This window comes from Salmo salar, chromosome ssa14 (genome assembly GCF_905237065.1).
Source record: "Salmo salar chromosome ssa14, Ssal_v3.1, whole genome shotgun sequence".
Lineage (NCBI taxonomy): Eukaryota > Metazoa > Chordata > Actinopteri > Salmoniformes > Salmonidae > Salmo > Salmo salar.
In genome coordinates this window covers 20,268,029-20,292,574 of record NC_059455.1, presented here as the reverse complement: position 1 = coordinate 20,292,574, position 24,546 = coordinate 20,268,029, and the positions used below count along the sequence as shown (strand labels likewise).

The 24,546-nt window shown below is 41.2% G+C and overlaps 1 protein-coding gene across 2 annotated transcripts in view; it reads right to left on the bottom strand.

Moving 5' to 3' along the window:
- Window positions 1-11,142: 11,142 nt before the first annotated feature.
- LOC106568821 (receptor-type tyrosine-protein phosphatase N2) overlaps window positions 11,143-24,546 on the bottom strand; it is a 149,199-nt gene continuing 135,795 nt past the window's right edge. For both annotated transcript variants that reach the window (XM_014139506.2, XM_045694068.1), the window contains 7 exons: window positions 23,873-23,950; window positions 21,516-21,635; window positions 20,990-21,156; window positions 18,769-18,822; window positions 16,843-16,907; window positions 14,496-14,569; window positions 11,143-13,256 (listed from right to left, as the gene is read on the bottom strand). In XM_014139506.2, the coding sequence (XP_013994981.2) occupies window positions 13,185-13,256; window positions 14,496-14,569; window positions 16,843-16,907; window positions 18,769-18,822; window positions 20,990-21,156; window positions 21,516-21,635; window positions 23,873-23,950 (630 nt within the window). In that variant the 3' untranslated portion in view covers window positions 11,143-13,184. The remainder of the gene's footprint in view (window positions 13,257-14,495; window positions 14,570-16,842; window positions 16,908-18,768; window positions 18,823-20,989; window positions 21,157-21,515; window positions 21,636-23,872; window positions 23,951-24,546) is intronic.

Below are 24,546 nucleotides of genomic sequence, written 5' to 3'. Positions count from 1 at the left end.
GTTATTTTGTCTCCAGGAGGCATGGATGACGGCTCTGAACAATCCCCCCTCCCCAACACCTCTCACCCTCTCCCTTCCCAGATTACAGATTACTTTTAGACTAGGGACAAAACACTGGCAGCAGAGAAGACCACAATACAACAGGCATTATCTCACTAACAGGGAGAGGCCGCTGAGAGCAGTGTGGAGGATGAAGGCTCATAAACAGATACTACCTGATGGTCAATGTGGCAGTAGCTGCCGTTTGCCTTATAAAACCCATGTCTACATTTGGCAACATTTTCTATGAAGTGCATACTTACATATAATGGTTTGTAACATGATTTACAATGGCTGCTGGGAAGCAGGTAGCCTAGTGGTTAAGAGTGTTGGGCCAGTAACTGAAAGTTCGCTGGTTCAAATCCCCAAGCTGACTAGGTGAGAAATCTATCGATGTGCTCTTGAGCAAGGCACTTAACCCTAATTGCTCCTGTAAGCCGCTCTGGATAAGAGCGTCTTCTAAATAACAAACATTTAAAAATGTTATAATACACTTATAATATGTTATGACACTGACTGCTACCCTACATTCTATTTAAATGCAATCAATTTCAGAGTTACTGTTGAATTACAGTGAAGACTTGCCAATAACTTACCAATAATAAAGAACATTAATAATTAATAAAGGAGTTGTCATATCTGGTTTGACCCTAATTTATGAGTTGATTATTTTAACCTCTGTCTTATCGTGTACTACATTTCACATCAGCATTAGCCCCCAAAGGAAGGTCCTGAGTGTTCTTAATTAATAGTATGATAATCTATACTGTTCTGATAAAGACTGATTAACATTAAGTCAGCAGTAACAGCCTGAGCCGCTATAATGTATTTATCACTGCATACATTTAATCATTGCATAAGTCTGAGTGCTGAACATTCACTATATATACAAAAGTATGTGGACACCACTTTAAATTTGTGAATTCGGCTATTTCAGCCATACCCGTTGCTGACAGGTGTATAAAATCGAGCCCACAGCCATGCAATCTCCATAGACAAACATTGGCAGTAGAATGGCTTTACTGAAGAGCTCAGTGACTTTCAACGTGGCACCGTCATTGGTTGTCACCTTTCCAACAAGTCAGTTCGTCAAATTTCTGCCCTGCTAGAGCTGCCCCGGTCAACTGTAAGTGCTGTTTTTGTGAAGTAGAAACGTCTAGGAGCAGCGAAGTGGAACGTCTAGGAGCCGAGAAGTGGTAGCTCACACAAGCTCAAAGAATGAGACCACCGAGTGCTGAAGTGTGTAGCGTGTAAAAATAGTCTGTTGGCGGTTGCAATACTCACTACCGAGTTCTAAACTGCCTCTGGAAGTAACGTCAGCACAATAACTGTTCTTCGGGAGCTTCATGAAATGGGTTTCCATGGCCGAGCAGCCGCACACAAGCCTAAGATCACCATGCGCAATGGCAAGCATCGGCTGGAGTGGTGTAAAGCTTGTCGCCATTGGACTGGAGCAGTGGAAACGCGTTCTCTGGAGTAATGAAACATGCTTCACAATCTGGCAAGCCGACGGACGAATCTGGGATTGGAGGATGCCAGGGGAACGCTACCTGCCCTGATGCATAGTGCCAACTGTAAAGTTTTGTGGAGGAAGAATAATGGTCTGGGGTTGTTTTTCATGGTTCGGGCAAGGCTCCTTAGTTCCAGTGAAGGGAAATCTTATTATTTTAACTTTAATTTGTTTTTATTTTGGGGGGTAGATCAGCTTTAGTATTGCAAATAGATTGTAGCTTCCATCAATGTAATTGTCTGCATAATTTCCAATCCCCCATATATATTTTTGTAAATATATACAGTATATACAGTACCAGTCAAAAGTTTGGACACACCTACTCATTCATGGGTTTTGGTTTATTTGTACTATTTTCTACATTGTAGAATAATAGTGAAGACATCAAAACTATGAAATAACACAAATGGAATCGTGTAGTAACCAAAAAAGTGTTACAAATATATTTGAGATTTGAGATTCATCAAAGTAGCTACCCTTTGCCTTGATGACAGCTTTACACACTCTGGCCATATACTACACCCCTAGTGCCTTATTGCTTATATATAGTACACTGATCATCATTTGGTTTTTATCCAGAGAGGTTATAAAAAGTATCTAGATCCTCTATGAGGCTGTGGAGTGATCCAAATTGTGGATTTAAAAGAAACATGAATAATCCGAAACACGAATATAATGACACCTTTATTTTTAAGCCCTGGATTTTTAACCCCTTGACATTATTGTTGGATTTGATTTTAACAGCTAACATTTCGATAGCAATAATAAATAGATATTCCCGATAGTGGAGAACCTTGCATTACTCCTCTTAACAGTTTAAAGCTTTCTGAGATGTAGCCATTATTTACTATTTTACACCTAGGGTTATTATACATAACTTTAACCCATTTTATAAGAGATTCTCCAAATTGAAATATCCCAGGCATTTATATATAAACTCCAGTCATACTGTTTCAAAACCCTTTTCAAAGTCAGCTATGAATACCATGCCTGATTTCCCCGATTTTTCATAGTGTTCTATTGTTTTCAGTACTTGTCGTATATTATCTCCAATGTATCGTCCATGTAAAAACCTGTCTGATTAGGATAAATAATATCTGACAATTCTTTTTTTTAAATTCTAGCATTTTTGCATCATAACACTGACGCGTGTTATGATGCAATGTTTTAAATGGACTGGATCTTTATATTTACCACTTGGATCCTGTTTCAATAATAATGAAATCAGACCTTCTTATTGAGTGTCTCATAACCTAACATTTATATAGGAGTGATTAAGAGTATATCAAAACTGGTTTGGTATACTTCCACTGGTATGCCATCCAGTTCTGGAGTTTTCCCGGACTTAAAGGCTTTAATTGCATCAAGAAGTTCCTCCTCTGTAATTTGGCCTTCACATTAGTCTTTCTGTACAGATGTTAATTTTACATTATTAATAGAAAAAAAAATCCATACAATTAGCTTCGGTTAGTGGAGATGGAGAAGACTGAAACAAAAACATATCAAGTACTTTACTTCCTCTTTCTAAATATTGTTTGGTGAGTCATGGGTGACTCCATCATTTGTAACAAGTTTCAGTCAATTGTTTTTGGTAGCATTTCTATGTTGAAGATTAAAAAATAATTTGGTGCATTTTTCCCAATTTTCTATCCAGTTCGCTTTATTTTTTATAATATATTACAGTTTATATTTTTTGAATAAGTTCCTCCATTTCTTTTTGTTTTTCCTCTAACTTATTCTGAGCCTCTATGGTACAGTTTTAATTGCTATCTATCTGTTCTATTAGTCCTTCCATTTCCTTTGTTAATATGGATTCTTTTGACCTAAACTGCTTTTGTTTTAGAGATGAGTACTAAATTGCAGGCCTCTAAAGGCACATTTAAAAGTGTCCCATACAATAAGGGGATCTGCTGTACCTATGTCATGTTGGAAAAACTTGGTTAGAAATGATTCTGTCCAAGTTAAAAACAAGTTATCATCCAATAGGCTTTGATGAAATTTTCCAATATCCTTGCCTATGTGGAATTTCTGTAAGAGTAATATATATGCCAATTATTTGATGGTCCGGCCGCATTCTGTCCCCTATCAACACTTTTTCAACTTTTGGTGCCAGAGAGAATGACATAAGAAGGTAGTCAAGGCGACTAGCTTGATTGAGCCTACGCCATGCATATCTCACTAGGTCAGAATATTTACGCCTCCATATATCCACTAGTTCCAATATATCCATGACATTCATGATTTCCTTAAGTGCGTGAGGGTGATAGTTTGTAGTGTGATTTCCTTTACAGTCCATAGAGGTATTTAAAACCGTATTATAATCTGACACCATAATAATAGAGTCTAGTGTTGCTTGTAGGACTGATAAATTATTATATATATTTTCAAAGAAGTGTGGATCATCATTATTTGGACCATATAGGTTAATGAGCCATATCTGTTTATGGTCCAATAACATATTTAAAATAATTAATCTACCTTGAGGATCTGTTCGGACAATTTGCATATTCGGATCAAAATTACTGTTATTTAATATCATCACTCTATTTGAATTGTTTTGCCTATGGGAGAAATATACCCCCCCCAGTCCTTTTTCCACACAACTTCATCTCAAATTGTTGAATGATTTTCCTGTAAACAATAGATATTATATTCCTTCTCTTTTAACCAGGTAAATACTGATCGTCTTTTCTTATTATCTGCTGGGCCATTACAATTATAACTGGCTATACTTATTTCACCATTTACCATAATGAGATACAAATTTCAAATCTATTTATCATAATTTATGTTTGTAAACTCACCATTAAAAAGTACCATAGTGACTGAGTGTCCATTTGGCAATACCATGATATTAGCATTGCTACTGAATAAACCTCCAAGGCATGCAAAATGTAGCAAAAATTGGCAAAAATGGGAAGATTTGATTAACCATTGTCAAGTCCTAGGTGATGGAGATCAGATACAGGGAAATCTTAACGCTTCAGCATACAATAACATTCTAGACGATTCTGTGCTTCCAACTTTGTGGCAACAGTTTGGGGAAGGCCCTTTCCTGTTTCAGCATCAAATGCTCATATTGAAGGAACAAAGCTTGAATGGTGTTCTGTTTCTGGATCTAAATGAATTTGGACCGATAAATAAAAGCTTAAAAAAGAATTTCAAAGACTGGCAAAAGCCAAATATATCTTAAAGTGATACCACTACTCAGGGTGATTGCTCATTGAAAGGTGACCTGTGTGTGTGTGTGTGTGTGTGTGTGTGTGTGTGTGTGTGTGTGTGTGTGTGTGTGTGTGTGTGTGTGTGTGTGTGTGTGTGTGTGTGTGTGTGTGTGTGTGTGTGTGTGTGTGTGTGTGTGTGTGTATTTTTTATGTTCAAGGATAGAGACAGTTCTGGCAGTTCTGGGCTGTTCTTCAGGCCTGGAGAAGCTTAATGCCTCACAGGATTAAGGTTATAGGGTTAGGGTTAGGGTTATGGCTAGGATTAAGGTTATAGGGTTAGGGTTAGGGTTAGGGTTATGGCTAGGATTAAGGTTATAGGGTTAGGGTTAGGGTTATGGCTAGGATTAAGGTTATAGGGTTAGGGTTAGGGTTATGGCTAGGATTAAGGTTATAGGGTTAGGGTTAGGGTTAGGGTTATGGCTAGGATTAAGATTATAGGGTTAGGGTTATGGCTAGGATTAAGGTTATAGGGTTAGGGTTAGGGTTATGGCTAGGATTAAGGTTATAGGGTTAGGGTTAGGGTTAGGGTTATGGCTAGGATTAAGGTTATAGGGTTAGGGTTAGGGTTATGGCTAGGATTAAGGTTATAGGGTTAGGGTTAGGGTTAGGGTTATGGCTAGGATTAAGGTTATAGGGTTAGGGTTAGGGTTAGGGTTATGGCTAGGATTAAGATTATAGGGTTAGGGTTATGGCTAGGATTAAGGTTATAGGGTTAGGGTTAGGGTTCCATTAGATATCCGGATACCACAGAATAAAAAAGAAAGCCCTCAATGTCCTTGTGTCCTGTTGACTCCTCAGCCAAGTGTTGAGTTTGTGCTGGCAGCAGGGGTGAGCCCTGGCCCTTTGGGATGGAGGAGGGTACTCCATTCTGAATGGTGGATCTGGCTGGCTGTTCAAGACTCCAGGCTGATCACCAGGGTTGCGTCCCAAATGGCACCCTATTTCCTACATAGTACACTACTGGGCCCTGGTCAAAGTAATGCACTATACACAGAATAGTTTATGACTGTGAGGCATGAAGCTTCTCCAGACCTGAAGAACAGCCCAGAACTGCCCAGGTGCTTCACCAACCTTGTTGTCTCTATCCTTGAACATAAACATGCATGTACACACACACACACACACACACACACACACACACACACACACACACACACACACACACACACACACACACACACACACACACACACACACACACACACACACACACACACACACACACACACACACACACACACACAGGTCACCTTTCAATGGGCAATCACTCTGAGTAGTGGTATCACTTGAAGATATATTTGGCTTTTGCCAGTCTTTGAAATTCTTTTTTAAGCTTTTATTTATCGGTCCAAATTCATTTAGATCCAGAAACAGAACACCATTCAAGCTTTGTTCCTTCAATATGAGCATTTGATGTCCTTTCCTCTTTACAATAATATTTTCTACTATAGATGCCGTTTTGACAGGAAAACAACTTGACTTCAGCTCTAACATTTTGCTTTTAGCCAAAGAAAGGATAAAAGAGTCCCCTCTAAGATTCTACTAAAGAACTCCCATGCATTCTAAAAGAACTCCCATGCATTCTAAAAGAACTAAGAAGCATTCTAAAAGACCTCCCATGCATTCTAAAAGAACTAAGAAGCATTCTAAAAGAACTAAGAAGCATTCTAAAAGAACTAAGAAGCATTCTAAAAAAACTCCCATGCATGGAGCTCAATGTTCTGACATTCCACTCATTCTAATGTCCGATAACACGCTGATTACCAACAGAATGTAAGGTACTTACAGAGCTAAATAACATCTGAGGAATTTCTTAACGACCTCTCCTCATTCAACACACGACATGTTCCCCCACTGGGTGTCATCATGCCTTGTAGTGTAGCTATTCTATTATAGTCATATTTTTCATCCTGATTCCCCAGTACACGGTTTGTCTGAGATCACCGTATCATTTGTAATTATGCAAAGCAGTCTTTTCATGCCATGCAAAAGGAAAGCAATTTTTGTATGCAAATGGTTAAATTCCCCCCGAGTGCGGCGATTGGAGGGGTGCTGATAAACGGCCTAATGATGAGTGACAGCATGCAATATTGGGGTCACCACACGTATGACACCGATGAAAATGATCAACTAAATGCCAGAAGTGTCCAGGATGAACGCATGGGGGGGGGGGCGAGATGAAACAAAGTGAAATGCCAGAGTCACAGCGACGCCTATTAATCATCAAATTGGATTGGATGTAATGAGAAAAGATTTTCATAGTGATTGAAGTGATGCGGAGTCTTTTTGTACGTTCGAATTGGCACATTATCCCCTATATAGTGCAATACTTTTGACCAGAGCCCTGACCAGAAGTACTAGGGGATAGTGTCATTTGGGACAATCTCCCAGATGTTGGCAGTTGGAGCAACAGTCATTCAAATATCCCATGGTGGTCTTTTTCAAATGACCTCACTGAAGACCCATCAGGCTCCTGTTCTGTCTTTAGCCTACATCACCACAGCCAGCAGCATTCAGATATTAGACTCAACACCTCAAAACAACCCTGAATGACCCTGAAGCTTTAACCCAACTGAGGCTCTCCGACCAATAAAAAACTACAACTGTTTTTTTGCATTACATTATAGCGAAACGAGCCCATGGTCGCTGTGTGTGGAATCTCACATCATTCACATGGTCAGACAGGGATAAAAACAGGTTGACTTTGAACAATGGCTCTGGTAGGACTCTTTTTTTAAAGATGCTACGTCAGATGTGGACAGCTGTTTTAAACAGACCGACAAGCTTCAAGAATGGTGCCGGTCAAGTGCCCTCCACATCAATGTGGAAAAGACAAAGGAGCTGATCATCAATGGCAACAACAACTTGCCAATGTCCCAACCACTGTCTCTGAACGACCAACCAGTGGAGGTGGTTGAGTGTTTTAAATACCTAGGGACACAAATTGATAACAAGCTGAGTTTTAGAGAGAATTCAGACTGTATTTTTTTAAGCCTGTCTGTTTTTAAATGAGGAAATTGAAGGGGTTTGAGGTCAGCCAGGATGTTCTGGAGAGGGTGTACAGCAGCTTGGTGGAGAGCATCCTCACATTCAATATGACAGTCTGGTATGGTAATCTGAGCGTGAGGAGCAAAAGCAAACTGACCAGAATAGTAAACACAGCCAGCAAAGTAATTGGTCGACCACAGGCACATTTGAGCAGTCTGTTCCACAAGGCAACCAAAAGGAAGGTCCTGGCTGTCGTTGGCGACCCCTCCCACCCTCTACACCCTCAGTTGGAGAGGCTTCCCTCTGGCCGGCGCTTCAGAATGCCCATGGCCAAGAAGAACGTGTGCAAACATTAATTCGTTCCTTGTGCTGTTGGACTACTGAACGCAAAGTAAATTGTATCACTATATGTACTTATCTATCCAGTGCAGTTGGGACAGCGGTCGTTTGTGAGTGAATGTATCAATGTCTTCTATGTTTTTAGTGTTTGCAACATGATGGACTGACTGTTTTAAATGTGTATGATGTGAGAATGTATGTGTATGTGATCCTTTTAATGGAAGGTGATGCCAAAGAAACATAACATAACGTTTTATTCTATTCTATTCAAGTATTCACATGACATCACTAAAAGGGGGAGCGGCTATTTTCAGGATCAACGTGGCGCCACCACCTGTAGCTAGCTAGCTGTCATATGACAAATCTTGATGGTGTTTCTGTAAACAGATAGGCTTTTAACAAGGGCCTGTTCCAAGTATTCCAGTGAGACAAACCTGTTATTTAACATATAGTAGTGGAGCACATGCTGGGAAGAGAGCTGACCATGGTCCTGAAAAGGTGCCTTGTTTGTAGAGGGTAGAATAGAATAGAATATATTTCCTTTATTTTGGCTGGTAATTTTTATTAGCTCTGTGTCACTTCTTAGAGGGACCTAAGGAGCAAGGTTAGGACCCAGATAGTGTTTCACTGTTTATTTAGTGTGCTTATCCAGGCAAAACAAGAGCTTATTGACGGAGCTTGGTACATACTGAGCTTGGTACTGAGCTTGGTACATACTGAGCTTGGTACATACTGAGCTTGGTACATACGGAGCTTGGTACATACGGAGCTTGGTACATCCTGAGCTTGGTACATCCGGAGCTTGGTACATACGGAGCTTGGTACATACGGAGCTTGGTACATACGGAGCTTGGTACATACTGAGCTTGGTACTGAGCTTGGTACATACTGAGCTTGGTACATACTGAGCTTGGTACATACTGAGCTTGGTACATACGGAGCTTGGTACATCCTGAGCTTGGTACATACGGAGCTTGGTACATACGGAGCTTGGTACATCCTGAGCTTGGTACATACGGAGCTTGGTACATACGGAGCTTGGTACATCCTGAGCTTGGTACATACGGAGCTTGGTACATACGGAGCTTGGTACATACGGAGCTTGGTACATACGGAGCTTGGTACATCCTGAGCTTGGTACATACGGAGCTTGGTACATACGGAGCTTGGTACATACGGAGCTTGGTACATACGGAGCTTGGTACATACTGTATTGTAGCTAGCTAAGATGTTGACTTTGAAAGCATAAAACAACAAATCGATGACTTGAGAGACTATGGGCTCTATTCTATCTGTATTGCTGAAGCGTTAGAAATGTAAAGGTCAGTTCTAACTAAGCCGACATATGCAGCGTTAACCATGAATGCAGTCTCCGCTGACGCTGTAACGCTGAACTTCTGCGATACGGATTGAATAGAGCCCTGAACGTGCCACGAGCTCTCTATCCTCAGATGATTGGGCAGAAGAGCAGAGTTAGAGCAGTTCTTTTTGTGTGTGTGCAATCTTATCAAACCACCTGTGGATCTTTTTAAAATCACATTTTTATTATGAAAAGCAGAATAGATTCCATCTATAAGGCTTGTTGTTTGTTGAAATATTTTTTTATGATCACTGATATTTCTTATGGTGACTTCCTTCTCTCCATTGTGTGTGTGTGTGTGCATGTGCGTGGGCGTGTCTATAAGACAGGAGTCAGTCAGCGTTCCATCCTGTTACTGTGTGGTTGATAGGAAGTGTTGACAGCATAATCTATAGTCTGAAGTAGCATGAAGCTGCCAAGCCATATGAATCACCACGCAGATTGGAGATCAGAATAGCACCCAGCCAATCACAGACACTCTGGCTGGCAGGGTAAGAGGAGGCGGCCAAGCTAACTGTCAGGCTGATGTGACTTGGAGCTTACTCCACATTGACCAATGCTTTGTTAGTGTTTGTCTTTCCTGCTTATACAGTGCTACTGTTGCTCACAAATCAAATCACATTTTATTGGTCACATACACATGGTTAGCAGATGTTAATGCGAGTGTAGGGAAATGCTTGTGCTTCTAGTTCTGACAGTGCAGTAATATCTAACAAGTAATCTAACAATTCCCAACCACTACCTTATACACACAAATCTAAGTAAAGGGATGGAATAAGAATATGTACACTACTGTTCAAAAGTTTGGGGTCACTTAGAAATGTCCTTGTTTTTGAAAGAAAAGCTAAAATTATTGTCCATTAAAATAACATCAAATTGACCAGAAATACAGTATAGGCATTGTTAATGTTGTAAATGACTATTGTAGCTGGAAACGGCTGGGTGACGGTTGCCGATAATGGTCCTCTGTACGCATATGTTGATATTCCATAAAAAAATCTGCCGTTTCCAGCTACAATAGTCCCGTTGATGTGGATAGTGTAGTGCTTCCACTGCTGTTTCCTGAAGTCCACTATCGTCTTCTTTGTTTTGTTGATGTTGAGTGAGAGGTTGTTTTCCTGACACCACACCCTGAGTGCCCTCACCTCCTCCCTGTAGGCTGTCTCGTCGTTGTTGGTAATCAAACCCATTACTGAAGTGTCATCTGCAAACTTGATGATTGAGTTGGAGGCGTGCATGGCCACGCAGTCATGGGTGAACAGGGAGTACAGGAGAGGTCTGAGAACACACCCTTGTGGAGCCCCAGTGTTGAGGATCAGCGAAGTGGAGATGTTGTTTTCTACCTGCACCACCTGGGGGCGGCCCATCAGAAAGTCCAGGACCCAATTGCACAGGGTGGGGTTGAGACCCAGGGCCTCAAGCTTAATGATGAGCTTGGAGGGTACTATGGTGTTGAATGCTGCGCTGTACCGTAGATATTTAGTTTTGCATTGTCTGAGTAGGCAAGAGACCTCACAATACGGTGCTAAGGTTCCTTTGAGAAATAGGATCAGATCTCATTTTGAATAGGTATGATTGTTGTGTAGTCTGTACACAGGTTTCTTGCCTACTCAGACAATGCAGAACTAAATATGTACGGTACTGTACAAGCAGATAGTGGTGGAAAGAAAGGGAAAACAAGGTTGCACCCTCAGTAATGGAACTTTATTCACAATAGTTTATCTTCAGTGATAGAACAACATATCTTCTGTTGGTTTTTGACTAATAATATATACATACAGATCAGTGGAACAGACCAGGCTTCTCTTGAAATAAATTAGTTGAAAGATAAAAGGTTTTTGCAGTATAGGACACAGCATTAACATGGCCCACTTTTTAACTCTGGATGCGTTTCAAATGGTACCCAATTCCCTTCATAGTGCACTACTTTCGACCAGGTCCAATAGGGCTCTAGTCAAAGGAAGTGTACAATAAAGGGATTCGGGTGCCATTTGGAACACACAGCAGTGATAGGGAAAAGGAGTTTATGCCAAAATGTAATAACAATCCACTATTCCTCCTCTGTACTGCCACTATTACTATTGTTCAGAATCGAATGGCTCAAATGGCATGATTATATATCCTTGGCTTGTCAAAGTAAATAGTCATCTCCCTGGCTGTCTTAATGGTGACATGAAATGATGGGATGCATCATGTACAATCATATCTTTCGTCAAACATAAGTGAAGTAATATCTGCTAAGCAAAATATGTGACCAGGGTTTCACTAGGATATATTTTGAGGCTGAAGGAAATACTGTACATACTACTGGCGAATAATAGTTTGAAATAGCCAGGCATTGGTAGTGTATGCTACCAATGCCTGGTCATATCATTTCCAGGTCATATCATTTGCAATTCAGAACATACTGGATGTACAAAACAGAATGCAATCCAACGGACACAACATACATGAAGATTGATATACGATTTTGGGATTTAAATGGTATGAGTCTTGTCAAAGCACAAAGTGTTGGGGTAGAGCTGACAGTACTCCTGTAGTGCAGATGAACCTGCCAGGTCTACGGCCCCAATTGGACCCTATTCCCTACATAGAGCCCTGGTCAAAAGTAGTGCAATGTATATAAGGAATAGGGTACCATTAGGGAATCAGATATGGACTCAGCTGTTAATAAGACACATGGACATCCAGTGGCAGTTTCTAATAGCAGTAAGGGACCTCGGGGGTTTGTGGTATATGGCCAGTATACCACGGCTAAGGGCTGTTCTTATGCACGATGCAATGCGGAGTGCTGGGACAGAGCCCTTAGCAGTGGTATACTGGCCATATACAACAAACCCCTGAGGTGCCTTATTGCTATTATAAACTGGTTACCGATGTAATTAGAACAGTAAAAATAAACGTTTTGTCATACCCGTGGTATACAGTCTGATATACGATGGCTTTCAGCATTCAGGGCGCGGACCACCAAGTTTATAATCACACTTAAGCCATTGTTGCTGCATGTACAAGTTCATCCAGATTTAGAAGAACTGCTTTATTTACAAAAGGACAATATCATACAGTACACACACCAATTCATAGAACTGCTTTACTTGAGGCAGGCATTAGCATGACTACGTTTAGTTTACTGACATTAGTTAGCTTAGTTTACTCACAATCGTCGTCCACAACTTACACTTATTTGCCCAGGTCTCGACAATCTGAAGAAACACATATTGCTTGGTATCATTATCACTATGGTAACTAGAATTATCATCAGCATCATTGTTATCAGTATTCACTTGACCTAACTGAGCAGTTTTCCTTCTGATCTACATATCATGGTATGGTATGGTTCAGTACACGGGACCAAAGTGAAAAAAGACATCAAACTTAAATATGTCCTATGATACAGATGTGATGACCAATATAATCATTAATCACACATACATAGAGATCTAAAAACAAGATTTCGGTGATTAATATATTCCAATCATTTAACAGATAAAACTTTTTTTCAATCAGTCAAATTCTTGATGCACTAAATTGTCTGTTTGGAAACAAGCTCCGTAGACCAAAAAATAAAGGCGTTATATTGCACATCTAAGATCAGGTCACACTTTCTCGCACAACATCCACAAAGACGGAGAGGTGGAGAGGATGAGTTGTGGAGTGGGAGACAGGAAGGGAAGGAGAGAGATCACTGGTGAGAGCTGCTGCTGAGGCTTGGTAGTGGGTACTCCTCTCACTGTGGAAGAGCTTTGAGTATGGCGTTCACCTCCTCTGCGACAGCTGTCAATGCAAACTCAAACTGCTCCTGAGGGTGGAGAGAGAGACAAATAGAGAGGGAGGGGAGCAAGAGAGTCAATGTAAAGTTCAAACCAATGTTCTTTCCAGATTATTTAGAAATAGACTCACATTACAGAAATGTAAACACCTGGGGAGCTACAGTACAGCGACTCATGTGAAAGATGGTCTATTAAAGTCCGGACTTCTCTGTGATTCAATAAGCAACCACTAGGGGGAGTGAGACTTGCGTTTACTAACTAAACAAACAACTAAGATGTACTGTGTCTGTGCACCTAAACCACTGACGTAGAACCCTAAACTACTGACATCAATAGAACTGCATCAGAAATATATTGCAGAAAACAAAGACTTCTACTAATAAAACATGATGTTTTCATCACCATAATAGCAAAAATATAATAGTCACTCATTGTGGATAAACAGTTTAATAAAGGATGGTCGATATGACTGCTGGGGCTACCAATCTAATAATTCTCACTGAATCCACACTATAATGACTGTTTCCAAACTGGCTGTTGATGCACTGTGAATTGTCTGACCATAATAAATAGTGTTCATTCTTTGTTTTTAGTGTTGGGGAACAACTTGAGTCCCATTTGAGCTGACACTCTGGAGAGAAAGCTCTGCTTTATGAAACAGACATAAAAGCTCTACATTTGTCGAGGACACAGAGCGTACCTGTGTTACACATCCATCCCACTGTAGACAAGACACACAGCTAACTGAGCTTGCCAGTCTCGCTCTCTCTTACTGTAGAAGTATATAGGAAGCACTATACACCTACTACAAACCTAGCACTACACTAAAGCAAAGGCAATCATTCTGAAGCTAATTATTAGAACTGCACTGCAGACACTTCTTAAAGCTATTAAAGCTACATTTTCAGATAAAACATTTCTACATTTCTTAGTTTTGTCTGTCCTACTAGACTGTAATCCGGGGTGATGTATTCAACTCACCATTTTAAATGAGGTATGGTGGTGATGTACAAAGGCTCTGAGGTACATCATCCTCTTTGAGGAGATTTATTGCGGGGATTGGATGTCAAGATAACTTCTGCTCTCACTGTGTTACATTGTAAATGACTGCATCAGCCCTGCACCAAATCCAGTTGTGAAGAACATCCATTTGTGCACCAACTTACTACGCAATGACACCTGCCTCTCTAGTAAGCTCGCTCCCTCCCTCCCGCCCTCTCAAAAATGAAAGAGTCCATTAGAGTTCCCAGTAGAGGTGAGGACAGTACCTTTGTCTGGACCATAGCCGGCCGCTGGTCCCTCAAGTGCTCCAGGGTGGCAGCAATATCAATCTCCTTAGCACCTGCAACACAACACCAACAACAAATTGGACTGAGTTCAAAGCCAGGAGATAATCCAGGCAGCGTCTGTCAATCTCCTTTTTTACCCGCTCCCTTTGGAACCTCCGCCTTGCAGCGATTGAAAACTATTACATTCATCCCATCTCCACACAAGTGCTACAAACAAGGCTCAGATTGTTCTTGTTGTCTGGATGAAAAAAAGATAGTGGAGAAAAAACTGTCTGGGGAAAAAGACCATGTTTGCAAAGGTATTTGTAAAGCCATGTAATGTAAGATACCGGAATCAGAGTGAGTCAGGGATTTAGCTAAGATTCTTAAAAGAAAAACATAAAAATCAAAAAAGAAATATTTGTTATGATAAAAGCTTTGTCCCCCCTGTTGCTTTGTGAGCTAAACAAGGTGCCCTATTGGCTGTCTCAGTGTCAGGCAGCGAGGGGTGGGGAGTGTCTGTCTGTCTGCCTGGCAAGCTGCCGCCCAGGTGAATAGCTAGATGTGCTGGCTACTGGACAAGCGGAGCAGCCTCCCTTCACTGTCTCAGCACCAGTGCCCAGTCAGGCTGGCAGCAGGCCCAGACCCAGTGCCCAGTCAGGCTGGCAGCAGGCCCAGACCCAGTGCCCAGTTGGCACCGCTCCATGCTCCCCTGCCGACCAAACACGGCTGTGATCACAAAGAAGACGGCTATCTGGGTCTTGAACTAATTGGGGCCAGACTACATGATCGCCTGTGTGGCACTGAAAGCCTACCGTGAAACCTCACAGAGAAAGAAATAAGTAACAGAGCGAGGGAGACAAGCACAACACAATTAAATTCATGAGGAGTGGTGATGAAAATAGATGGAAAGAAAATGGATTTGATTCGTTTTCTGTAGCTAACTACCTCAATCCCTCCCACAGATTCCTCAGAAAATCATTCCGGTGTATCAAAAGAGCAAACTTTTTGTTTTGACACATAAATAATAATAATAAGCTAGCTCGTTCAAGCCATTCTCTCTTTCAATATGACAGTTTTTACTTTACAGTTACAAAGGAGGAACTCCAGCCTATTCGTCCCCAAGAATGGTGCTCGCACAGTTCTACGAGCACCACGCTGATAAGTTCTTCATTTTCTGGGAACTAACAATCGTACTATTGTGCTGGTTCTAATAAACCAGACTGTGGAGGAACAGTATAAACGTCTCAATTGAGTTTCCCTCGCAAGATTCCCTTCAAGGAGGGGAGCCTGAGAAGAAAGAAGAGAAAGCCCCAACTCCTTATGGGAGCTGTGAAAGAGACAGAGCCGTGGCTAGCAGCTGGACCCCGGGCTGAAAGCACTCCTGCACTTGTGCTGACGATTCTTAAGTTAGAGAGAACATTACAGCAGGAGAAAAAAAGAGTATGTTAAAAAACCTGCATAATTCTCAGCCTCCGAATTTACAATTTATTCCTTGGGAGAAAAGGAGAGGGTACAAAAAGAGACGAGAGAATGATTGTGTGTCCAAGGGCCTACAGGTCCTTTGATCAGGTTGAGGGAACGCTGTCGCTGCAACCTGGGCCTCCTGCTTCTCAGGAGACAGACAAAGAGGACCCTAGCCCTAACTGGCCGGGCCCAGATTCCTCCCCGGCATGGAGAAAAAAAAGCCTTTGGGCTGCCTCACAGCGTGACAGCCTGGGAAAAGCCCCTCTCAGCAGGCCTAAGATGCCTGCTTTGGCCTTTGATATTTCATTAAGGCCAAGGTCACAGCACCGGTCAGAAGATTTTGCAATCACTAATACACAAATGTAAACGCACGGATGCACACACACACACACAAACACATACACACCAGAGGCGAATAGGTCAAGAAAAAAAGAGGGGGGAACCTGTGTGTGTGTGTGTGTCATGCTGAAGCAATTGGTGTAAGGTGCTTTTCATTTGAATAGAATAGCACATTCCAACATAATCCGCATGCGAGTCTACACGAACACAATGATGTATAGTTTGTATAACATTGAAATAAACATCATGAACTGATCATAACACATTTACAATTTGCTTGATGTAAATTGGCAAAGTAGGAACTCTCAAACTACATATCTGAAATAATAATTGTGATTGGGAATACTGCCTTTGGAAAATATTAACCCCCCAAATCACTCCATCTCCATTGATCATTCATACAGTGAAGCTGCCCCCCCCCCCAGTCAGTCACCCTCTAATGCATTTCAAGACCCACGGCTGAAAAATGGCTTTAATGTTGCCATGGCGATGCCTCCACCACAGAAGCGTAAAGAGAAAATAAAAGCTGTCTGACTCCCACCTTTAGCCATCTTATTGAGAACCATGTCAATCAGAATGTATGTTCCACTCCTCCCGGCGCCGTCGCTGCAATAGAGAGAGAGATAGAGAGAGAGATATATATAGAGAGAGATAGATAGATAGATAGAGAGATAGAGAGAGAGAGATAGATAGATAGAGAGAGAGATAGATAGATATACAGAGATATATATATATATAGAGATATATATAGAGAGATATATATATATATATATATATATAGAGAGAGATAGAGAGAGATAGAGAGAGATATAGATATATATATATATATATATATATATATATAGAGAGAGATATATAGAGAGAGAGATATATAGATATATAGATAGATAGATAGATAGAGAGAGAGAGAGAGAGAGAGAGAGATAGATAGATAGATAGATAGATATAGAGAGAGAGAGAGAGAGAGAGAGAGAGAGAGAGAGATAGAGAGAGAGAGAGAGAGCGAGAGATGAGCATCATTAGCTATGTGTTATTGTTTTAGTCAACACAATTGTTCTTATAGCCCTAAAAATGAAAACAAGTTGTTCATTTTGAATGCTGATATTATTTGTTTGATATTGTTTCACTTCCAAAAAGCGTGCCCTGCTTCCATGCACTTATAACAGGTTACAGCATAGAGGACAGTTTAATACTCTGCATGTTTTATGAAGGGGCTGAACAACATCAAAGCATGATCATTTTGGAATAAAACGGTTGTTTTGGAGATTAAATATAATAACAGGAAAAAATGAACCGTCCTCAAAAGTGGCAAAGCTGAAATATTATGCATTCTTTTTCTTCACGTTGCTGGTGAAAAACTAAAACACTCAGTATAGAGATCGATGTTGTCTGTTGAATAGAGAGATAATATTTACACTATGCATTTCACTTATGTCTTTCCATTTCTAAATCCTCTACTTCAACTGGTGTTGGCTCTGTGAAAATAAAACCAAAACCCCTAAAAAAAAACACGAGTGGTGTGTGTACATACTCACACAGTCTGTTGTGTACCTGAACACACTGGGCAGTGATAATTGAACACAATCCCACTGCAGTATACAGGATGTGCATCCCAAATGGCACCCTATTCCCTTTGTAGTGCACTACCTTTGACTAGGGCCCGGTAGGGCCACTATATAGGGACTAGGTTGCCATTTGGGACACAGGCAGGAACTCAAGGGGGATGCTGCTATCTATGTCTATGATCTGAGGTCTGCAGTATGTACCTACACCTAGCAACGTCTAGCACAAGTCATTACGGACTGATCAAAGATAATGCTGGGGACAAACAGCCTCGGAACACAAAAAACAGGTCTTAAGAAGTCTGCCTGCCTAGCCTGGCCTGGCTGGTCTGTCAGAGCTGAGCAGAGTGAGAGAAGGAGAGAGCCTTGTGATCTGTCTGCAAGGTGCATCTATGTATTGTAAAAGGCTCTAGCTATTCAAATTGTGTTGCTTGTGCTAATGATTATTTGAAAACTGAAAACACAAGCTGTAAACTCTAAACTATATTCCAGGTTTGATATATATTTGGGAACTGTGGATAGGAGTGTATATTTATTAAAAATTTTATTTTACCTTTATTTAACTAGGCAAGTCAGCTAAGAACAAATTCTTATTTTCAATGACGGCCTAGGAACAGTGGGTTAACTGCCTTGTTCAGGGGCAGAACGACAGATTTGTACCTTGTCAGCTCGGGGATTTGAACTTGCAACTTGCGAACTTGCAAACTAGCCCAAAGCTCTAACCACTAGGCTAGCCTACACAGTATAAAAGGAAAACACAGTGATTCAGATCTTTGCACATCTATTCAAGCCATATGACTCAGAGAGACGGAGCAATACTCATAGATGTCAGGCCCAGTACAGACACACGGTATAATGTGTTCCATCATTTACTTCTACTGAGGTACAATACTGTTTATACTTGCCTGCAGTGGACTATTATAGGACAAGACCTTCCCCGGTAGCACTTGTTAACCTTTCTGCAACAGAACAGACAGACATAAAGCATTATAAACATTAAATCCCAACATCAAAATTCAATTAAATATAACATAAAAGAGCACACCCAGTGATTGAACCAATGTTATTCTCATTTATGCTTGATTTTAACTGGGCAACACTTCTCAAATGAATAATGACCCGATAGAAATGCATTTCTGTATATCAAGAACAAGTCTACATCAAGGTAAAATATTATAATGATACTATGGAGGAAAGATACATCCCCTGTCAATCAAAAACATTTAAATAATAAATCCACATTTCACAATCATAATTAATAGACTGACTTAATGAAGATATGCCATTGCAGTGGTGATATATTGGATTGTGGTAATGAGGTGTGATGGCTGCTGGGTAAAATGCCTGTCTACATCCCAAATGGCAGCCTATTCCCTATTTAGTGCACTAATTTTTACCAGGGCTCTGATCAAATGTAGTGCACTATATAGGGAATAGGGTGCCATTTGAGACTCAGGCCCTGTGACCGCCGTGCATTAACCTTGTACAATTAAAGACATTACACAGTGGCGAGACGAGACACACTCCTGCCAGCAGCACCGTACAGCAGCCCTCACATTGTTAACTAGCTGTTGTTGTGGGGGTGAATTATGCTGGACCAGATCTTTTGATCATGGAGCGCAAGAACTACAATGTTAAAGGGGTAGCGGTGGTGGGGTTTAGGGGGTCACTTACTCCCTTAAAAGTACACTAAGTAGGCTAATGATCTTACTGAAACGTATAGAACTAAATAAGAATTCAACTTCCATCTGTATGTATACTACAGTACTTATACATTTACATGGGGCAGGAAACTGAGTACTTAAGCCGAGGATTTGTTTCATGCTCTCGCTATAATCCCCAATGATAATCTCTTTAATAAATTGGATTTAAATGAATAGTATTCCTTCATCGATCAAAAGTAAATTGACAGAAAATGTTACGCAACAAACCAATTCTTTTCACAATTCAGAAGTCCCGATCCCACAGATCCCACCATGAACCAAGTTACCATAGGACAACAGCAGATCACCAAATGGGGGGTTGGTTGGGGGAGTAGTGGGGGAATTCAAAGGAGAGAGTCGATCCTTAGAGAAGTTAAGCTTATAGAGAGTATCAGTCAGAGGAAGTCAAGCAAATCATGAGCAAGCAAAAGGTGAGAGGTCGTTAGAGAGAGGAGAGGCTGAGGAGAGAGAGGAGAGGGGTAGGAGGAGGAGGGGGGTTCCGCAAGGCCCCTGGTTGCAGAGTCACAGTTTCCAATGATCACTTTTGTGACTATGCAACTGGGCTCATATTACTAGCTGCAACATCACAAAAATGACACTGGCAACCGCTAATTAGCTGGCAACATAACAGAAGGAAGAACCAAACCAAAACAGGTAGGTAGCTATGAAACTGAAAAAAAGAGTGTGCTGCTCAATCAGAAGTAAATCATGTTAATTAAATACATGCCGGCATACAGAGAGAGGAATTAGCTAGCAGTTTATGTTCTCGAACCCTCAAGTGTGATAAATGATGTCGAAACCACAAACCAATATTCAGATTCAAGTGTTACTGCAATAGCATGCGATAAGAAATTGAGCGAGAACTCATTATTTCCCCTCACCATTCCTTCACCTGTGATAAAAGACAATATTTCTACACTCACCACAGTTGGTGGTTCGATGGCAGTATATTTTCTTTGACCACATATCCTGGCCCTTGTCTTTCCCCAGAAGATCTCACCTCATGAGTGTGCACCACAAATACAATAACACCAGGCTATATAACATCACACTACTCAGACTTGTTCTGTTATTTGAAAGTTTCCTCGGTGGACCTTAGAGAGCAGTAGGGCTAGCAATAAAGAGATTACTGAGTCATAGTAGTGATAGTACTATACGAAGACTGGCATGTAAAGTGGGAGGAAAATAAGAGAGAATATGAAAAAGGAACCAGAAGTTTAATACCACAAATTACTTTATTGATACCATATCAATCTGACAATAATATGGTTGCAAAAATCTGGTATCTTTCCCCAAAATTTCCAGGTAACTTTCCCCAGATTCCTTCAGGCTTTCTGGAAAATCTGGGCATTTTGGGAAAGTTCTCCGGATTTTTGCAATTTTCAATAGTGGTGAGGGTAGCCCTGACTCTAGGAAGTCCTACCTGCGGAAGTCCAGGAGTGTCCTGCTGGACTCAGGGACGTTCTGGTTGAGCCAGGTGAGGAAGTGGAACTGCGTGACGGTGCGAGTCTCGTTGGTCTGCATGTTCTTCAGGTAGAAACTACGAACCAGGAAGTCATCACACCAGATGTGCTCCGACACCAGGTTCACCTACAAAAAGAGGAAGTGATGTCAGAGTCAGAGAAGAAGAATGAGTTCACATGGTCTAATTCTATGGTCAGAGTTATCTCTGAATACACACATATGCATGCCATTATAAGTGCACTAGATTTTAAACACGTAGTGCACCTTATAGAAAGTTCGTATTACTGTATTAAATTATATTAAACAGATTAATACAATTAAAAGTGAGTCCATTTACAAAAAAAATTATGCTGAATTACTCTGTTACACAAATCAAAACGACTATAACCATATTTCAATTGAGAACAGACAACACACACAACTACAATAATGTAAAACTGGTCTATTTGATCAAACAGCCGACGTTGGATAGCCAGGCCTCGTACCTCATAGATGTGGTAGAGGTTGGACCCCTCGTCAGGCCAGTAGTGGTAGCACTGTTTGACTCCGCTCTCAGTGAGGGGCGTCAGCATGACAATGACCACACAGCCGTTCTCCCACACCATCTGCACACAAAAGACAGAGAACCGCCATTTTGTCACACGGCAACGCCAGATAATTGCCTCGTGACATGCCTACACACCCGCACTTGCCTCTCACTCACGCTACTCTATTCAGACGCTCTCACACACACTTTGAACCCCCTTTTATGTAGGAGCCCATTCACTCGTGTCACAGGAAACAGACAACACAACACAAACAAGAATATTTATTGTTCTCAATTTCTTTGGAATAAAACGCTCGATTAAAATAGTTCATTATTATCCGTTCATTCATCTTATTGAGTCGTCTGCATCTAAATTACAGTATCATCTACTTTCCAAAAGACAATTGGTAAAAACACTGTTCGCTGTCGCTGTGAATTTATTAAAGTCCTCGAAATGGTTGCATTTGTCCAAACTTTAACAATAGTAAAACAGTTTGGTGAAGAAAAAAAATAACAGCTACATGTCTAGGGGGGTTGACGTTGCAAATTAGCCCACACTAAAGCATGACGGTACAATGCATCTGACTGTCAATGTTTTAATTGTATCTGTCCCTCAACAAATGAATACATTATCGCTATTGAGACAGTCCCTCTCCCTACTGTGTCGTTCCAGAACTAGGAGTGTCTGTGTAGGTGGATTTTCCCCGCTGACATACAGCCGGTTTATTTGCCGTTGGCCAGAAACTAGATAGGCTCCAGAGAGTCATTGGCAGGATAGAAAAGCAGCAGGCAGGTTAATGGAGCTAATAAAACATTATTGTTACAGTCATCAGATTACCAGGATGCTTTCACCTATGGCTCAACATTTAATAATAAAGATACTAATGAAAGTAGATCCTCTTAAAGGGGCCATCAGCAGTTGCTACATCCAGTTTGGAACTTCTAAATGAATAACGTGCATGTACCCATTGATTCTAGAAGAATAGAACTTCTAAATGCCTGACGATCATATTTAAACTGTCATACCCCATCAGAACCCAAAATATAAGCCTGTTTTACTCCAATGTTTGTCAACAAAGTAAATGTAAACAAGCCCTATATAGCTTCAAAACATGGTTAAAACGAAATTGTGATGTGGATGGATGGTCATACCTTGGATCCATAAGTCTGTTTATGAATTAGAGAATGTTAACATTTCTCAAGCCCCATCCCCTCAATTTGTTATACCGCAGCCGGGGCTGGGAGAACGGTTTGTTATTGTTTCAACTGCTGATTGCCGCTTTAAGCCCATTGAACAACCCTCCCAATAACTACAGTTATAATGGTGCTGAATAAATGTGAAGTTACATCAAGGTTATTACTTGATTCTCCATTGAAAGTGCTTCTTACTCTAGGACTAGTCTTAATCTGTGTCCGGGAAACCAGCCCTTGATGATTGTAGAACATCATTCTTTTGGAATGGACACTTAAAAATACCCTCAGTTCAAGCCTGGATATGGAAGCTCTCTGAACTCTGAGTCGCCTTAATGACTATGGGAGAGGGGGAAAATGACGGGGGAGAGAAAGGGGGTTAGAAAGAGAGAGAGAGAAAGAGGGAGCGAGAGACAGAGGGGGAGAGGGGAAGAGGAGAGAGGAAGAGATTGGGGGAAGGAGAGAGAGCGAGAGAGAGAGAGGGGGAGGGTTGAAGGACGGAGAGGGGAAGAAGGAGAAAGGGAGAGAGCGAAAGAGAGGGGGAGGGAGAGACCTAAATAGAGGCGAAGAAGAGAAAGAGCTGCATCCTGTGCGGAGAGGGCCAGTGAATGGACAAGAGGGAGAAGATTAGTGAGGAGAGAGAGAGAGCCTCCATCCCCCCTCTCCAACAGGGATTAGGCAGAGAGGGGGTCCAGGGACAGGGGGAGGCACCTACTTCAGTTGTCCTCATGCTGGGCCAGGCATTCCCTCCACTCAGTAGCACAATTCAAGTAGCATACTGGTGACAGAAGATGCATCGCAAATGGCGCCCTATTCCCTACATAGTGCCATTATCAGAGAGGTAGAATAATAATGAACCACTTTATCGATTGCATGAAATAATCAAATCTAATTCAAGACGACCTCCCTTTCTCTCCTAGCCTGACACAACCAGGTCTATCTGTATGTATAATGTATACTGATATTTGATTATCATTTGCAACTAGATTGTGTAGCGGTATATATGGAGGCTATGGCGTCTACAAAAAGCACTTGTCTCCAGTTTGAATTACACTGCTAATAACATGGTTCCGTTCTTGTTAAAGACTGGAGAAGATATTGATTTTATGAGACAGAGGAGTGTACCTGCCAGAAATCAGACACCGTGGAGGGGAGAGGGCCTTGAGTCGCAATGTAGGCTGGGTTCCGTGGGTCGTGGTCCATCTGGGGAGAGAGAAAGAGAGTGAGAGAAAGAGAGTGTGAGAGAGAGCGAGAGAGAGAGCGAGCGAGGAAGAGAGAGAGAGAGAGGAAGAGAAAGGTTATTACTTAATTATTGATAAAGTACAGGACCACAAAGTTTACGCTCGTAGGTGCTTTGAGAAAGAATAATAATCTTAGACTGGGTCCCATCGAAAAATAAATCAAATCAAAATGTAAAACTAAATCATAATGAAACAACACTATCGGGTCCAATGAAAACTTCACAGAATCATTATCACATTGTAAAAAGCAATTTAACAATCTGTAAGAGCAATTTTAGCATAAGGCTGATTTAAAGTAACAGCCACAATGGCTGTAGAACAAGGACAATCAGAGTATTGCTGCTTGCTCTGCCCTTCCAAAGAAATAGTCTTGATGGCCAGTGAAGCGTTCAAGGTCTCTATTGGGCTAATGCAGGGTGCAAAACCATTCACCCTGGTTAACCAAATGTTTGTGGACGAATTCCTTTCTATGAATCTAAAATCCAAATGACGTCTTTTCTTCTTCTACGGTGCTTAAATCAACAAGGCTGCTGAACTCTCGCAAACTTGGAGTGCCAA